The sequence below is a fragment of the Lethenteron reissneri genome, unplaced genomic scaffold, assembly GCF_015708825.2.
Source record: "Lethenteron reissneri isolate LAM-NWPU_2019-01 unplaced genomic scaffold, ASM1570882v1 scaffold_213, whole genome shotgun sequence".
Taxonomy (NCBI): domain Eukaryota; kingdom Metazoa; phylum Chordata; class Hyperoartia; order Petromyzontiformes; family Petromyzontidae; genus Lethenteron; species Lethenteron reissneri.
In genome coordinates, this window is record NW_026891735.1 from 472,687 (window position 1) to 489,994 (window position 17,308).

The following is a 17,308-nucleotide window of genomic DNA, read 5'->3' on the forward strand; positions in this document are numbered from 1 at the left end:
GTCGAGGCCTAGTACCGTGCAGAGCCTCTGGCCTCGCCTAGATCGCCCACCCGGCCGAGGCTAGGGGCTGAGCCGCTACCCCCACCCCCCCTCGCGCTACAATAATACTGTCTAATCGCTATAATTTTATTATCTACCGACCCTATAATAGTAAGTGCACACATTGGGGTGGGGGGGAAGTGAAACTTTGATGTATTTACCTCAGCGTCGCGTGTTAATGCGTGTGCATATTTTAACGCGAATTAAAAATGGCGTCCACCCCGCAGCGATGGCGTTGCTGGCCGTTGCCAGGGGCAACCGCCGTGGTCGGCGCCGGTCTGCAATAGTAAATAAATAAATAAAGAGAAATCGCTCAAAATCGATAATCGGACCGATTTAAAGGCGACGGACGAAAAATCGGAAATGCCTAAGTTCACCGCGGGGCCGGGGGCGTGCCCACCTGCAAAAAAAATTCTTCCTAAACCCCACGGCCCGAGCGCCAAATCCCTCGAAAGCGAGCGTACGCAGAGGGACAGACGGACAGATGGACAGACAAAAAGTGACGTTTATAGGTAAGATACACTACTATGCACTGCACTACTATACACTACATTTAACTAAACTACTATGCACTCAACTTTAGTATACACTGCACTAAACACTACACTAATATACGCTATACAACACACTAAATATATATAATAAACAACGATACACTAAATTTTGATTTAAAGCTTTCGTGACTGCAGGGATTCATATTCTTGGTTCTTTCGGTAAAGTCACGTAGAAGGGAAATAATAAGATTATATAAATATAATACAAATATAAAATATACACTTCACACTACACACAACACGATACACTAAACTACTATACACTATACTAGAATACACTATACACTACACTATACTATGCAATACACTACTATATTCTACAAAAGAGGTCCCATTGTGAAATAATATTATAATAGTTAAATATTATCATTTAATTGGATATTGCTGAGTAATTCATACTGATTGCCATCCCACAACGCTGTATCTTAAATATATTTACTGTATAAGTTGCCACATTACATCAAGTGGATGCATTTCTGAACGGTGTTTAACGTATTTTGAAACGTCGTATAGTGAGTACTTTATAACATTATTCGAGTGAGAATGCCTTCCCAGCCTTCGTTACGTAACATTTAACACTATAAACACTTAATAACGTACCATTGCATATTGAAAATAAAGAAAATTAACAGTAATAATTCGATATGCAAATTCGTTGTTCTTACCTTGAAACAACGTATAGTGAGTAACTCGTAACATTAATCCTGTAAGGAGACGTTCCCAGCCTTAGTAATTTACCATTTTACACTACAACCACTCCATAACTTACCATTAATATTGTCTAACAAAGACAATAAACAGTAATAACTCATTATGCAAAGTCGTTGTTCTTGTATTGAAACGTCGTATATTGAGTAACTTATAGCATTAGTCTTGTGAGGATGCGTTCCGAACCTTTGTAGCTTACCATTTCATACTATAACCACTTCATAACTTATCATTGCATATTGTAAATAAAGACAATTAACAAGAATAACTCGATATGTAACGTCGAAGTTACATCTTATAACGTTAGTCTTGTGAGGATGCGTTTATGACATTCGTAACATATCATTTAACAATATAAACAATGCATAACACACCAATCATATATAAAAAAAACTATTTACATTGATACCTCGATATATGAAGTAGTTGTTACTGTTTTGAAAAGTCTTAAAATGAGTAACTTATAACAATAGTCCTATGAGGATGTATTCCCTCTCTTCGTAACTTATCCTGTCACACTGTTAACACTTCATAACTTACCATTCATCCTGTAAACCAACATAATTTACATCAATACATCTATATAGGGAGTAGTTATTTGTATATTGAGAAGTTGTATAGTGAGCAACTTATAACGTTAGTCTCATGAGGATGCGTTCCCAACCTAATTAACGAAACAGTTTACACTACAAACTCTGCATTACTTACCATTACATATTTTAAAGTAAGAAAATTAAAAGTAATAACTCGATATACGAAGTAGTTTGTATATTGAAACATCGTATGGTGATCAACTTCTAACAGTCCGGTGAGGATGCGTTCCCAGCATTGGTAACTTACCATTTCACACTCTAACCACTTCATAACTTACCATGCATATTGTCTAACACGGACAATTAACAATGATAACGGAAAGACGAAATAATTTTGTATATTAAAAGTTGTATAGTGAAAAAGTCTAAAATTAGTCCTATGAAGATGCGTTCCCAGCCTTACCATTTCACATATATTTTTAAGGTGTAGTGTGTGCGAGTATTTTTTTTTAGTGTTTCAAATGTTGTTTACAATGTACAATTTACAGCAAAAAACGTACACATTGACGCAAAAAAATATCCTCCAGTAAAAAAGAGTTACTGTATTTACTGTGTACCGTACATACCACTCCAGTCTCGAAGACCCTGCATCATGGGTGAGGCATAAATACAGGTACTTCTCTACTTACGAACTAGTTATGTTCCAGATGTTTGTTCGTAAGTTGATTTGATCGTAAGTCCAACTTTCCTCTTGTCGATTCCAAACGTGTTGTACACTGAACACGGGGAATTGCTTTAAATGTTGCATAATCTTCTGTAGATGTAGATGCAACTGGTTCTTCAAGTTCTGCAGATGTAGATGCCAATGCTTCTTCATGTTCTACTGATGTAGATGCCACTGGTTCTTCATATTCTGCAGATAGAGATGTCACTGGTTCTTCATCTTCTGCAGATGGAAATGCCATCTGTTCTTCACGTTCTGCAGATGTAGATGCCACTGGTTCTTCATGTTCTGCAGATGTAGATCCCACTGGTTCTTCATGTTCTGCAGATGCAGATGCCACTGGTTCTTCATGTTCTGTAGATGTAGATGCCACTGGTTCTTCATGATCTGCAGATGTAGATGCCTCTGGTTCTTCATGTTCTGCAGATGTAGATGCCACTGGTTCTTCATGTTCTGCAGACGTAGATGCCTCTGGTTCTTCATGTTTTGCAGATGGAAATGCCACTGGTTCTTCACGTTAGGTACATGTAGATGCCACTGGTTCTTCACGTTCTGCAGATGTAGATGCCACGGGTTCGTCATGTTCTGCAGATGTAGATCCCACTGGTTCTTCATGTTCTGCAGATGTAGATGCCTCTGGTTCTTCACGTTCTGCAGATGTAGATGCCACTGGTTCTTCATGTTCTGCAGATGTAGATGCCACTGGTTCTTCATGTTCTGCAGATGTAGATCCCACTGGTTCTTCATGTTCTGCAGATGCAGATGCCACTGGTTCTTCATGTTCTGTAGATGTAGATGCCACTGGTTCTTCATGATCTGCAGATGTAGATGCCTCTGGTTCTTCATGTTCTGCAGATGTAGATGCCACTGGTTCTTCATGTTCTGCAGACGTAGATGCCTCTGGTTCTTCATGTTTTGCAGATGGAAATGCCACTGGTTCTTCACGTTAGGTACATGTAGATGCCACTGGTTCTTCACGTTCTGCAGATGTAGATGCCACGGGTTCGTCATGTTCTGCAGATGTAGATCCCACTGGTTCTTCATGTTCTGCAGATGTAGATGCCTCTGGTTCTTCATGTTCTGCAGATGTAGATCCCACTGGTTCTTCATGTTCTGCAGATGCAGATGCCACTGGTTCTTCATGTTCTGTAGATGTAGATGCCACTGGTTCTTCATGATCTGCAGATGTAGATGCCTCTGGTTCTTCATGTTCTGCAGATGTAGATGCCACTGGTTCTTCATGTTCTGCAGACGTAGATGCCTCTGGTTCTTCATGTTTTGCAAATGGAAATGCCACTGGTTCTTCACGTTAGGTACATGTAGATGCCACTGGTTCTTCACGTTCTGCAGATGTAGATGCCACGGGTTCGTCATGTTCTGCAGATGTAGATCCCACTGGTTCTTCATGTTCTGCAGATGTAGATGCCTCTGGTTCTTCACGTTCTGCAGATGTAGATGCCACTGGTTCTTGATGTTCTGCAGATGTAGATTCCACTGCTCCTTCATGGTCTGGGGATGTCGATGCCACTGGTTCTTGATGTTTTGTAGATGTAGACACCACTGGTTCTTGATGTTTTGTAGATCTAGATGCCACTGGTTCGTCATATTTTGTAGATATAGATGCCACTGGTTCGTCATATTTTGTTGATGTAGATGACACTGGTTCTTCATATTTTGTAGATGTAGATGCCACTGGTTCTTCATTTTCAGCAGATCTATATCCCACCACCGCCATTCATTGCGCTGCGGTTGTACTTACGACTCTTGGTCTGAACAGCTGCAACTGGACATATGGGACAGGTTTGTTCGTATCTCTGAAAGTTTGTTAGTTTAATGTTCGTAAGTAGAGGCAGCCCCTGTACGTGCAGTATTTTAATTGTTTAAGTTGTATGTAGTGTATATTGTACCATATATATACATTTGACACTGAAAGAAAGCGTAGCCTTTTTTCGATTTAAAGCTTTCGTGACTGCAGGGATTCATCTGCTTGGTTCTTTCGGTAAAGTCACGTAGATGGGAAGTAATAAAATAATACAAATAAAACATAATAAAATAATTCTCACGACGTTTCGGCCACAACGCAAGCAGCCGTCCGGTCAATGGTACAGTGTATAATAACAAATAGTATAACATTTATATGCTTAATACAGTGTACAAAGTAATATATAGTATCGTAATTGTATAGTGAATATACAGCAGTGTGATATACATTAGGGTGGGTATAATAATACATATTGTAATATTACAATGGATAAGGTAATATTATAGCAATACAGTATGTAATTTAATGTTGGGTTTGTCTATGGCAGTATATAGTACGGTGTAGACTCGTGTAATATAAGAGAATAAAGTTTAGATGGAAGCATATTATATAATTTTTACGACGTAGAATTGTAATGTATTACTTACTGTTGGTAACTCAGCTTATTGTAGAGTATGCTGATGATACTATGTAGTTTATACTTTAGTTGTTTACGTGTTGGTTTAGTTACTGCAGCTACATACTATTAACACTCCTTCCCTTTATTAATGCTGCCCCTACCCCCTCCCTTTGATGCTGAATTAGTACTATTCACATACCTGCATTTCCCATATCCCCTCCCTTGGATGCTGCTAATCCTGCATAATGCACGGGCATAATTAGTACTATTCACATACCTGCATTTCCCATATCCCCTCCCTTGGATGCTGCTAATCCTGCATAATGCACGGGCATATGTAGTACTAATCACATTCCTGCATTTCCCATAAATATGCTAAATTCCTCTTGATATGCAAATTCTTTTGTCGAAGCGCCCTTTCCCCCCCTCCCAACCCAGCTTATATATATGCTCTAAGCTCGTGTGCTGTTTCATTCAGACGCTGTCTCCCCGACAAACCTGGTTTTCACCTGAGGACGGCTGCTTGCGTTGTGGCCGAAACGTCGTGAGAATTATTTTATTATGTTTTATTTTTATTATTTTATTACTTCCCTTCTACGTGACTTTACCGAAAGAACCAAGAAGATGAAAGTGTAGCTATTTTGTTTTTCCACATGCACGTGGTGCCGATAGCTGGACTGGTAACTGGCTTCAGGTTGGTTTTGCCGGTTTCGCCAGATCGGCCCGGGACCACCACTGGATAATGTTGGAAGCAGCTGGATAATCGTGCGCTGCCAGATAATTATCAATGATCCACTGTAAGTTGTACTTGTAAGAAAAATAAACGGATGAAACGTTCATTCAGGCGAGGTAGTTAACATCTCCTGGCCACCATGGGCGTTAGGGACCAGGATCGAAACCACGACCTCCTGTATACCAGGAGAGGTAGTTAACATGTCGCCAAATACATAGCAGGCATCGGTCAGGGTTCAGAATCGAACCCACGACCTTCTGTATACCAGGCGAAGCAATTAACATCTCCTCTAGAGCACCGTGTTTCCCTGTCTCTGCTCCATCACCTCACACCGCCTTTCCACCCCCACACCCACCCACACCGACATTCCCACACCCACCACCCACTCCCAACCACCACCCCACCCCATGTGTCCGTTACAGGTTGCCATATCGAGGTATCCCAGGTTCACATCAAAGCCACCGTGGGCTCGACCATTTTCTTCAATGCCCACATCTCTGCCCCTCGAGGCTGCGAGGTCACCACAGCAGCGTGGTTCAGGAGTGGGAGGGACGACCGCATGGCCACCTACGACGCCTCCACCCGACGCTGGACACCGTCCGAGAGCTCGGTTCAGTACCGGGGTAGGGTGGACCTGAGCCCGGGAAACGACCTGGGGAGCGATGGAGGTGGCACAGCGTGGCTCCGACTGCGGGAGCTGAGGATGGAGGACGATGGCATTTACGAGATCAAGGTCGCCTGGAGGCACGAGACCTACGAGTGGACGGATAGCGAGAACGTCTTTCTGACTGTGCTCAACCGTGAGTCATCCCGCCTGGGCATAGTGAGCGGCGCACCCGCTGAGATTCCGTAGCAGCGCAGAGATGCAGACTGTTTGTCTGTTGTGGAGGAAGTGGGAGGAGATGGGACGAGGTGGTGGTGGTGGTCGATGTTAGGAGGAGACGAGGGGGAAGTAGGAGCAGGGGGGAGGAGGACTGGCTGCCCCCATGTCACCACCACTTCTGCCACCACCACGGTCACTCGTCTAGTGACGACTCCGTATCCGATGCTATCTCATCGCATCGTGGAGATGGAAGGAAGGGAGGAAGTAAAAAAAGGGGGCGAAATGCAACACGCCACGTGGAACGATCGATTCCGTTTGGCCTCGTCGACAGATCGCAGTCCACGGGAGACATTCTTGTGCCGGCCAATGTATTGCTGTCGATACATTCGGTTTACCCCGTATTGTTGTGCAGGGGATATTTAGTTTTCAGTTCAGTTCCATATGGCATTTCAATACGGGCAAAACAAAAACAATGTTTGTTTATTTGTTTGTGTTTATCCCTTGGGATGGGACTTTCTGGGATGAACTTTGAGATTTATTCGGGGCACAGCGTGACCATTAAGGTCTGAAATGGTCTGTAATAATGTAGGCAGCACTGATAAGGGGTTGACAGGTGTGAATTGGTTTGCTGTGTATCCAGCTGGTGAATTCCTGTTGTTCCTGCATTTGTATGCGGAAATAATATAAAGAAAAAAAAACACTAGTGGCAGATTCGCTCGAAGCCCAAGTTGTCTGACATGGCGATCGTCAGCTGTCTGAATGTTTACATTGCCCCAAGGATGCGTATCTTTCTCTCCCTTATGTCCACCCTGCGCTCGCTCTCTCTCCCTCTCTCTCCACAACCTCTTCTTCGACCACCTCCTCACAGCCTGCCTGGTGAACTTCTCCAAGTCGCGGGCGGTGGTCGGTGGCTCCCTGTCCTTCACTCTGACCAAGCCCCCTGCCGACTGCCGCCTCCTAAACATCTCCCTCCAGCATCCCAGAAAGGTTGACAGAGCATGGGCAGAGCCAGTGAGGATCCTGACCTGGGATCACAACTCAGGTCTCAGGCCGGAGGCTGGCTACGTGGACAGAGTGGCGGTGGTGACGGAATCTAAAGCAGTCCTGCAGTCAGTCGAGTTGAAGGGGCTCACACGGGAGGACGCGGAAGAGTTCATGATCTCGCTTTGGTGGGAGTACAAGGGCAGCGCCTTTAATGTGTCATGGACCGAGCATGTGAATATCAATGAAGGTAAGTGGGTGTGTGAGTGTGTGTGTTGAGTAGCTCTGTGAGTGTGTGGGTGTGTGTATGTGAATGTGTTGAGTAGGTCTGTGAGTATGTGGGTGTGTGAGTGTGAAGTTCGCTATTGGGCAGTTGGAGGCAGTCCCCCTCTAGCTAAAATGAAAGACAAAGGAGAGATGCTCAGAACAACGAGCGGAGTGCCCGGTGGATATAATACAGTAAGTTGGCACAGTAGGGGGCACAGGTGTTGCATCAGCCAGTCCTCTGTACCATGACCTCCTGCCAGCGGGTGATCGACACTTCACATGGCTTCAAAGAGCATATAGCCTGGCACAAGCGCCACTTAGTGGGGAATGGTGGTTATTGTTGCGTATTAAGTGTGTGTGTGTGAGTAGCTGAGTGGCTGTGTGAGTAGATTAGTGGCTATGTGTGAGTTGAGTGGGGGTGTGTGTGAGTTGAGTGTGTTGTGTGGGTGTGTGTGTGAGTTGAGTGGGTGTGTGTGAGTAGGTGAGTGGGTGTGTTTGAGTGGACGGGTGCGATGGGCTGGTAGCCCCTCCACCTTCAATTTAATAACCACAAAACCACGTGAAACATATCCAACTAAGCTTGTGCCGGATGCCCCGGGGGAACAGGCATCTGTGACGTCTCCTGGCCAACCCCGATCTGGTTTAGCGAGGAGACTGAATCCTTACCTTCAGGGTTCCTCCAGAAACAACAATAAGCCACTGCGGGTGGCTACATGGAATGTGCAAAGGCTCACTGCAGAGGAGAGGCTGCCACTCCTCTGTCGGGAGCTGGACCGGTACCGCCTGGATCGCTTTGGTATTCAGGAGGTCTGGTGGACTGGCTCTGGTTGCTGCCACGATGAGGGATGGACAGTCCTCTACTCGGGGCAGGAGACTGCCAAACAACATTGAGTGGTTCTTCTTCTGAACAAAAGGATGAAGGGGGTGCGGGAGCGTGGCGGTGAGGTGTGGGAAGCTGTCAGCCCCCCTGCTTCTTTGGGCTCGCCTTCCCATTAACCAGAGGTGAGGAGTGGTGGTCGTGGTTACTTAAGCCCCAACCGATGATGAACATCAATGGAGGGATGCAGGCAAGGCCAATGAGTCAAATGCCTTCTTTGACCTCCTGTCACAGGTCCAAGCTAAAGTGCCCCCTCGGGATAGAGTCATCCTGTTGGGTAACAACATGCACAAGATGGTCATTATGCTGGGACCTGGTTTGGAGTGATTGGAAGAAAATCCCTACCGTGGAGCCGATCGTCCAACTGACCATCGACTTGTCATCTGTAAGATGTGCCTGCCATTCTTCCACTTTAGTGGTGGGTGTACACCCAGTACCCCATTCAAGCCCATAGTGGCCTGGTCTCAGCTAGGTGATGGAAGTTGCAAGCAATAATGTCATCATCGCTTGAAGCTGGGGTTGGCATCAATCCCCCACTTCGCCGGATGTTGTGGGGAAATGGACAAGATTTAGGACTGTGGCTCATGCAGCTGCAATGGCTGCATTGGGTTTCACGGTCCAGACTTCCCCAGAGACCCTGGCTGACAGATGAGGTGTTCAGGCTAGCTGATAAAAAGCGACAGGCCCACTCTCATCGTCCACAGCATCCCACATCAGAGAATGAGGAGGCCTACTGCAGCCTCCACTCGGAGGTTCGGAGAGCCATGAGGCACTGCAAGGATGGTTGGTGGTCACGGGTTGCTGAGGAGATGGATTCTCCCTTTAGTGGCCCGCGGTCACAAATTGATATTTAATTCCATCAAATAAGTACCTCACCAATCACCATAATTAAGCAAACGAACGTTGATCCAATCTCAGACCCCCAGGAATAGGTTTGAATATTTGGAAAACATTACGAAGCAAAGTGGGGATGACCCTACTGAGGCTACGGTGCCTCAAATATTGTAAGAAGTAGTTACCCCCCTGTGAGTGGCTGGCTGAGGTGCCATCTGTTGAGGAAGTATTGAAGGCAATCCAAAGTCTGAGACCAGGAAAGGCACTGGGCGAAGATGATTTTCCAAACGAAATGCTGAGGGAGGGTGGCGTTTGTGCACAGACTGCCCTACATTACATCATTATAACAGTCAGGACCATGGGACGGGTTCAGCAGAATTGGAAAGATAATCTGGTGGTCCCCCTCTTTTAGAAGGGGGACCGCACAGACTGTAAAAACTCCTCAGTGTGCCGGGAATGGTCCTGGCAAGGATTATTCAACATCGCCTTGCTAGGCACGCTGAGGAAAGGCTTGTGGAGCCCAAATCTGGTTTCAGGAAAGGGGTTCTGCACAGATGCCTTATTTTCTGTCCATCTACTACAGCAGAGGTGTATGGAATTCCAACAAGACCTACATCTCTGCTTTATTGATCTGGTCAGGGCCTGTTGTTCCATCGCTAGGCCTGGGCTCTGGGTTGTTCTTCGTGCTTATGGAGTCCCTGACTCTCTGCTCATGATCATTAAGTACTTTCATGATAAAACTACATGGCCAGGAGTCGGAGCCATTCACTAATCACCTTGGGGTGCGACAGAGATGTCCAATGGCTCCCACATTATTTCACATTTATTTCGACTCCGTAGGTCGCCAAGCCTTCGATGGCTGTACGGTAGGAATTTCCATCTGGTACAGATGCCCGGGTGTGGTCAATGAATTGCTCCCTATTGGTCAACCGTGTTACGTATACCAATGATCTAGTAATTGCTACTCACTCAGAGGAAGAGTTTGAGGTGCTGCTGCTGAACCTAGAGCAAGCCACCAAGAGGTGGGGCCTTACCATCTACCCCACCAAAACTAAGCACCTGTCTGGGTATTGTGTACCATCAGATACTCCACCCCCACATCTCCCAATTGGTGATGGGACAGTTGTGGAGGGAATGGAGTGTTTCCCATACTGGACAGTTTTCTCGTGACCGGCTATGGTTTGACAGCAGAGGTCACACTCTGAATCAGTCGAGCGGCATTATCTTTTCATCGGTTGCGTAACGCTGAGTGGAAGCTACCTGGTCTGTAGTTCCACACTAATCTTCAGGTCTTCTCGGCCACGGTCATTCCCCCCCTTCTCTATGCTACCCAAATGTGGACCCCTCGACTGGATCTTCTGTGTCAGTGAGAAACTTTCAGGCGTGTGTACAAACGATTAATCCTGGGTTTAACCAGGCTGGATTGTGTGAGCAGCTCACAAATCCATTAACGATTTGGCACATTCCCGTCAGTGAGCTCCTCCAACAGGCAAGGTTGTGGTGGCTGGGTCATGTAGCCCGCATGCCCAGCCACCACACACCCAAGCAGCTTTTGTTCATCCAGATAGAGGGGGCTAAACGTGCACGACAACGTATAGAGAAGAGATGGACTGATGCGTTATGAGAGGATGTGGAGCTGAGTGGACTTGCTGATGACTGGTACCAGCGGTGTCAATGTCGGCCTCTGTGGAGGAGGCTCGTGAAGGACCTTGCTACTACGCAGTTGGAGGCAGTCGCCCTCCAGGAACAACAGAGGGCAGAGGAGCGACGCTCACAACATCAAGCAGAGCGCCAGGCAGCTAAAATCAGCAAGTTGACTAAGAAGGGGGTACGAGTGGTTCATATGCCAGTCAGTCAATCCATGGCACCGGCTGGGTTTGTCTTATGCCATCCTGTCAGCGAGCCTTAGGCACTTCACGTGGTCTCAAAGTGCACCTGCCCTAGCACAGGCGCCATGGTGAGGTTACTGTCACTGTTGGTGAGTGAGGGTGTGAGTGGGTGAGTGAGCGAGTGAGTGAGTGAGTGAGCGAGTAGATGAGTGAGTGAGCGAGTGGGTGAGTGAGTCGGTGAGTGAGTGCGTGAGTGGGTGAGTGAGCGAGTGAGTGAGTGAGTGAGCGAGTGGGTGAGTGAGTCGGTGAGTGAGTGAGTGGGTGAGTGAGTGAGTGAGCGAGCGAGTGAGTGAGTGAGCGAGTGGGTGTGTGAGTGAGTGAGTGCGTGAGTGAGCGAGTGAGTGAGTGAGTGAGCGAGTGGGTGAGTGAGTCGGTGAGTGAGTGAGTGGGTGAGTGAGTGAGCGAGCGAGTGAGTGAGTGGGCGAGTGAGTGAGTGAGTGAGAGAATGATTGGTTTGTTGTGCTTCACCCCCAATCTCCGATTAGCACGGTTGGCTTCGTTTGGTGGAAGAGAATTTCATCATACACTACACTATACACTACATTACACACGACACTACGTATACACTACATACTACAACATATACAACACTTATTTATACTACAATACGCACTAATATACCCTGCACTACTATACACTACATTACACACGACTCTACATACTGCAACATATACTACACTTCTTTAAACTTGAATATACACTATTATACCCTACACTACTATACACTATACACTACACTGCTATGAACTACACTATTCACTACATTACACACTACACTACAATACACACTATTTACTACATAATACACTACTTTTCTTGTACCACACTATACACTGAACATCCTTCAATACTATACTATACACTACACTGCACAATACACAACACCACCCATTAAACTATACATACACGACTATATACACTACACTACTGTACACTACACTATACACTACTATACACTACACTCTACACTACTATACACCACACTATACACTACACTATAGACTACACTATAACACTTAGTAATCTCCACATCTCTCTCTGTGTGTCTGTGTCTCAGTTGCCGTGTCAAAGCCCGATGTCTCTCCCCGTGACCCCGCGGTGCACGTGGGAGGCTCCTTGTATCTGCGCTGCGTCGTGCACCAGGGCTCCCCTCCCATCTACTACTCGTGGCTCAGGGGGGACGAGAGCTCGGGGGGGAACCTCACAGAGACCGGGGTCCACACGGAGACGTGGACCCTGCACGACGCGCGGCACGGTGACGCGTTCGCCTGTGAGGTCAACAACAAAGTGGGCGGGGCAAATACGACGACGGAAAGGAGCGACATCGTGACGGTGACGACAGCGTTATCAGGTACGGAGACCGTGGCCGTTCGAGGCTGAGTCGGCCTAGGAGGGAAAGAGAAGACGCAGGGAGCGGTCCGACATTTTCGGCCCCGTTATTTGTCGTGAGTGGGAGGTCGAACTCGGGTCTCCGCCGGGTTTGTGGCGCGGGGCAGCACTAACTGCTGACACTGCACCCCAGCCCCACACACGCCTACACACACACAAAGTCAAAGATGCCCCGTATAGCGTCTAACAGACTGTTGGGACAAGTGCTGTTAGCAAGCACCTATGAAGGCCGGCACAGCACACGAGGGGTGGTTGGCCAGCACCATGCCCGGCTGCCTTTGTCTCTCCAGTGGCGATGTTTATACACCGCACCAAACCAATCAGTTTCAAAGACAATCTTACCCATGAAAGTCATTTATTGTCTGTCCATCTGTGTGTGTGGAAACAACTTGTGACGCATTTAACTCACAAACTGCTGGCTTCACGTACGACGTGTTAAGCCCCTGACCGACAAATCGCGATTTCTTTTTCCCATCCGTCAACTTTTATAGCAATTAAATTAACAATTTATTAATTTTATAAGCACAGGGCGGAGCCAGAGCATGCATCTGCGCATGCACGAGAACGCTGACTCATGGTCGTTGGCCCGAGCAACGCACACACGCAATCGGGGGAGGGGGGGGGAATTCTCATTCGCGTTAAAAATGCAAAAAAAAATACACAACGCTGAGGTAAATAATTCAAAGTGTCATTTCCTCTTCCCCACCCCAATGTGTTCACTTACTACGATAGGGTCGGTAGATACTACTACTATAGTTCTTGGATACTATTACTTTAGAGTAAGCAGAGGGGGGGGGGGGGTAGCAGCCCAGCCCCAGCCTGCAATGGTGCTACCTCGACTGGCTCGGCAATCTAGGCAAGGCCGGGGACTCTGCACGGGACTAGGCCTCACCACGGCACTTTATGAAGTTCGTTCTTGATTTGAAGCTTTCGTGACTGCAGGAATTCATACTCTTTGGTTCTTTCGGTTAAGTCATATAGGTGAATTTACCGTATTATAGAGTAGGATATACTACTGTAGAGTAGGTAGATACTACTGTAGAGTCAGTAGATACTACTGTAGAGTCAGTAGATACTACTGTAGAGTCAGTACGTACTACAATAGAGTCTGTAGATACTACTATACAGTTATTAGATAAGACTATCGATTCAGTAGATACTACTTAGAGTCAGTATTTACTACTATAGAGTTGGTTGATACTACTATAGAGTCGACAGATACTACTATACAGTGACTAGATACAACTACAGTCGGTAGATACTATAGAGTCAGTTGATACTATTGTAAGGTCAGTAGATACTACGACGGTCAGCAGTTACTGCTACAGTCAGTAGACACTACTATACAGTTAGTAGCTGCTACTGGGCTCAGAAGATACTATTACAGTAAGTAAATACTACTGTAGTGGGTTCAACTGAGTCACACTCTTAAACTTGGAGGCAGTGCATTTATTTATTTTCAACACACCACCCCAACCTAGGGTGGTGACCACCCTGGCTAACTACACCTACACTGGTTACTAAGTAACTATTAACTCTGGACCGGCGACCAACAACACACTGCCTGGGTCCACGTGCTGGAAGACTCAAAGAACGGAGATCGTGTACCAAGGGTTTCTTCCCCGGGATGGACAACGAAGATCCCTCTCGGAACTCGGGTTATATTCTCTCTGGTGTGGCCGGCTCTGCCCTTGGCCATGCCCCCTTTCTAGAACCGTCAGGAAGAACCTGGGTTCGAATCACGTGACCCTCCTAGCCTCCTCTTGGGGACCCCCCTGTAATTTCAAACTGGTCACGTGTCCTCCTGGCTCAACCAGAGTGCCATGGCCTCACACGACCGTCCCCTTAGGTCAGCACACATGTGCCATGCCCTCTAAGGCCGGGACTGCACTTACAGCATGGTGCCATCAAGCGATGTCACTCCACCATGCCCCTCTAGTGCCGGTACTGCACCCACAGCATCCCAGCTGTCAACTCCCCCCTAAAAACATAAGAAAGCCCCCGAGTGCGCCTCAACAAATACATATAAACAACGGTTATGTACAATTTCTACACTATATACAGTGATGAACGGGGGAAGGGAACAGAGGGACAGAAATCAACAATAGGGCAATAACACAATAGAAGAGAGAGAAAGAGAAAAAAAAACGAGCGGTAACACACAACTTCGGGAACTCCCCCCCCCCCTGCACCAGCATCACCCACCCTCAACGTGTAACACCACCCATGAGCACAATAAAAGCCAGGTTCAGCCAATGATCAATACGACTGATGAGTGCGACAACCAACCGACGGCGTGGGAGTGTGTGTGGGGGTCACGAGAACTGAAAAGTCTTGGAATGATTCTTTGTAGCCAGGCTCCCAGGCGAGGTGGGCGTAAGCTCCCTGGGCTTCTCAGGGTGAATTTGAAAATGTTTTGATGAGCACGGCTCCTCACGAGGAGCAGTCGGCGCTCCACCCCTTGAGCTCCTGGAGACGGCGCAGGCTGCGGTTCGGGGGGTGTTAAACGCTCGGAACCTGTGGGCGGGATCACATAACTCCCCTGAGGACCAACCTCAGTGGGTGCATGCCACAGCTCACCCAACACACCCGACACTCGGCCCTTGCGTACTGGTTATGAGATGAATTCACGCGGCGCAATGAAAGGTTTGAGGTGTGAAGGGTGAATAAACCAACTTCGTCGACCCCAGCGAATTGGAACACACTGAGACCCCCTTCAAGGTTTATACAATTTGGGCAACGTGTCCACCGGTACCTGTCACTTGGAGCCCACTTTTGTCCTGAAAGGAGGAGATCCCTCAGCTCTTATTTGCCATATGGCGTGAAATAGAATTTTCCCTTGTTTCCTCGCATGCTTCCAAAATTCTCTGAAGGGTAAAGCGCATGGGTTCTGAAATGTTTTACTTAGCACTGTTCGGCTCGGTTTGCAATTGGACATCAATCAGGAGGTCGTGTTCCCTCCCGTACATACAAAAATGGCGAGTAGCCGGCCCATTCTATAGGCAGCAAGGACTCCGGGGACATGATGGCTTAACATGGAGGTCAGAGTCCTGTGCAACCTTTCCACCATCCCGTCCATCTGGGGGTGACAGGGCACAGTTCATACTTTTTTTTATTCCAAACAAATCACACACCTCCCGTAACAATTTAGAAGAAAAGTTTTACCCTGATCGGTCAGGAGATGCTCCGGGGCTCCCTTGTCTAGCACATAACCGTCGAGGAATGCCTCAGTGATAGCCACCGCCGACTGGTTGGGAAGCGGCTAGTCCATCGGCCATCGTGAAAAATATTCGACGCCCACTAGTAAATACTTATTCCCGCAGGAAATGGTTGAAAATGGGCCGAGGACATACGGGAGACTCGAATGGATGGCAAAGGTGGACAACAAGGTTTAGACGGTGGTTTCCGCCGAGCGCACTGCACGCACTCCTTCAACACGTTAGCGACATCCTCCGCCATACCGGGCTAGAAGAAGTCGAGTTTGGCCAGCGTCTTGTGCACACCCAGGTGCAGCAGTCGCTCGTGCACTGCCCAAATGATTTTACCCCGCAGGGCAGTGGGCACGACAATGTTATAATGGCGTAACCTCCCATTCCAGTGCATCAGCAACCCACCTTTGAGGATAACAGAAGCCACCCCCCATTGATCTTCTCCCCATTTCGCACCCTTGAGACAGCGTCACAGTTTCAACAGGGAAGCATCCTCCACCTGGAGGAATCCCCACTCCCCATGGTCCAGACCAATAGCGCCATCACACGCATTGGGACCGTCGAGATTTTCTGGGGTATCAACATCCACCGATGCCACAAGTAGAAGGGGCATTACCTCGGCAGCCGTCCTACAGTGCCCCGAGCCTGAGAAACACGCGCACCCATCGCTCGTTGGCAACCACGACAGGGCATCCGCGTTCGTGTGTCGGGTACCCTTGCAGTAGGAAACAGTAACAGAATAGTCCTCGTCCTGCAGGACTTCCAACCAACGTGAAAGTTGACCAGACGGCTGTTAAATTTTCAGTGCGTACTGTAGGGCTGCATGGTCAGAGCGCACCTCAAAGCTCCTGCCGTAAAGGTAGGGGCGATTCTGCTGTACAAAAAATAACTATAGCCAAAAGTTCCCGGCGTGTAACGCAGTATCACTGCTCGGCCTGAGACAGCACTCTGCTGCCAAATGCCCCCAAGCTCTCCACGCCATCCACAACTTGAGACAGAACAGTGCCAATTCTGGTATTACTAGTGTAGGACTTGAAATATGGCGCACCACGCGTTCTCTTGTGCTGTTGCTATGCAAGCGAGCAGTGTACAGTGGGGGGTATCTGAGGACGGTTTTGTTGTTGTTGGGGCGTGAGGGAGACTCCGTTAAGAGGCGCGACAGGTGTTAGGGGTAACCGGGGACACAGGCCGGTGATTGGTTAGGAGGGTGAGTGCTTAATGACTGTCACCGCTCAGGCGGGAATAACAAGGTCACGTGAGGCGGGGGGCTTGGGGGCGAGTGGTAAAGGGGGGGGTGAGATAATTGATTGGGACTAATTGGTGCGGGGATAAAAGGCACAGCGTAACAGAGAGATGGGAGTCTTGGT

At 47.5% G+C, this 17,308-nt stretch overlaps 1 protein-coding gene across 1 annotated transcript; it reads left to right on the forward strand.

Annotated features, from left to right (window-relative positions):
- Positions 1-268: 268 nt before the first annotated feature.
- LOC133339717 (uncharacterized) lies at positions 269-16,545 on the forward strand. Its single transcript, XM_061547870.1, has 5 exons — positions 269-305; positions 6,095-6,472; positions 7,364-7,726; positions 12,401-12,613; positions 16,409-16,545. The coding sequence occupies exons 1-5, from the start codon at positions 269-271 to the stop codon at positions 16,543-16,545; spliced, it is 1,128 nt and encodes a 375-aa protein (XP_061403854.1).
- The last annotated feature ends 763 nt before the right edge of the window (positions 16,546-17,308 follow it).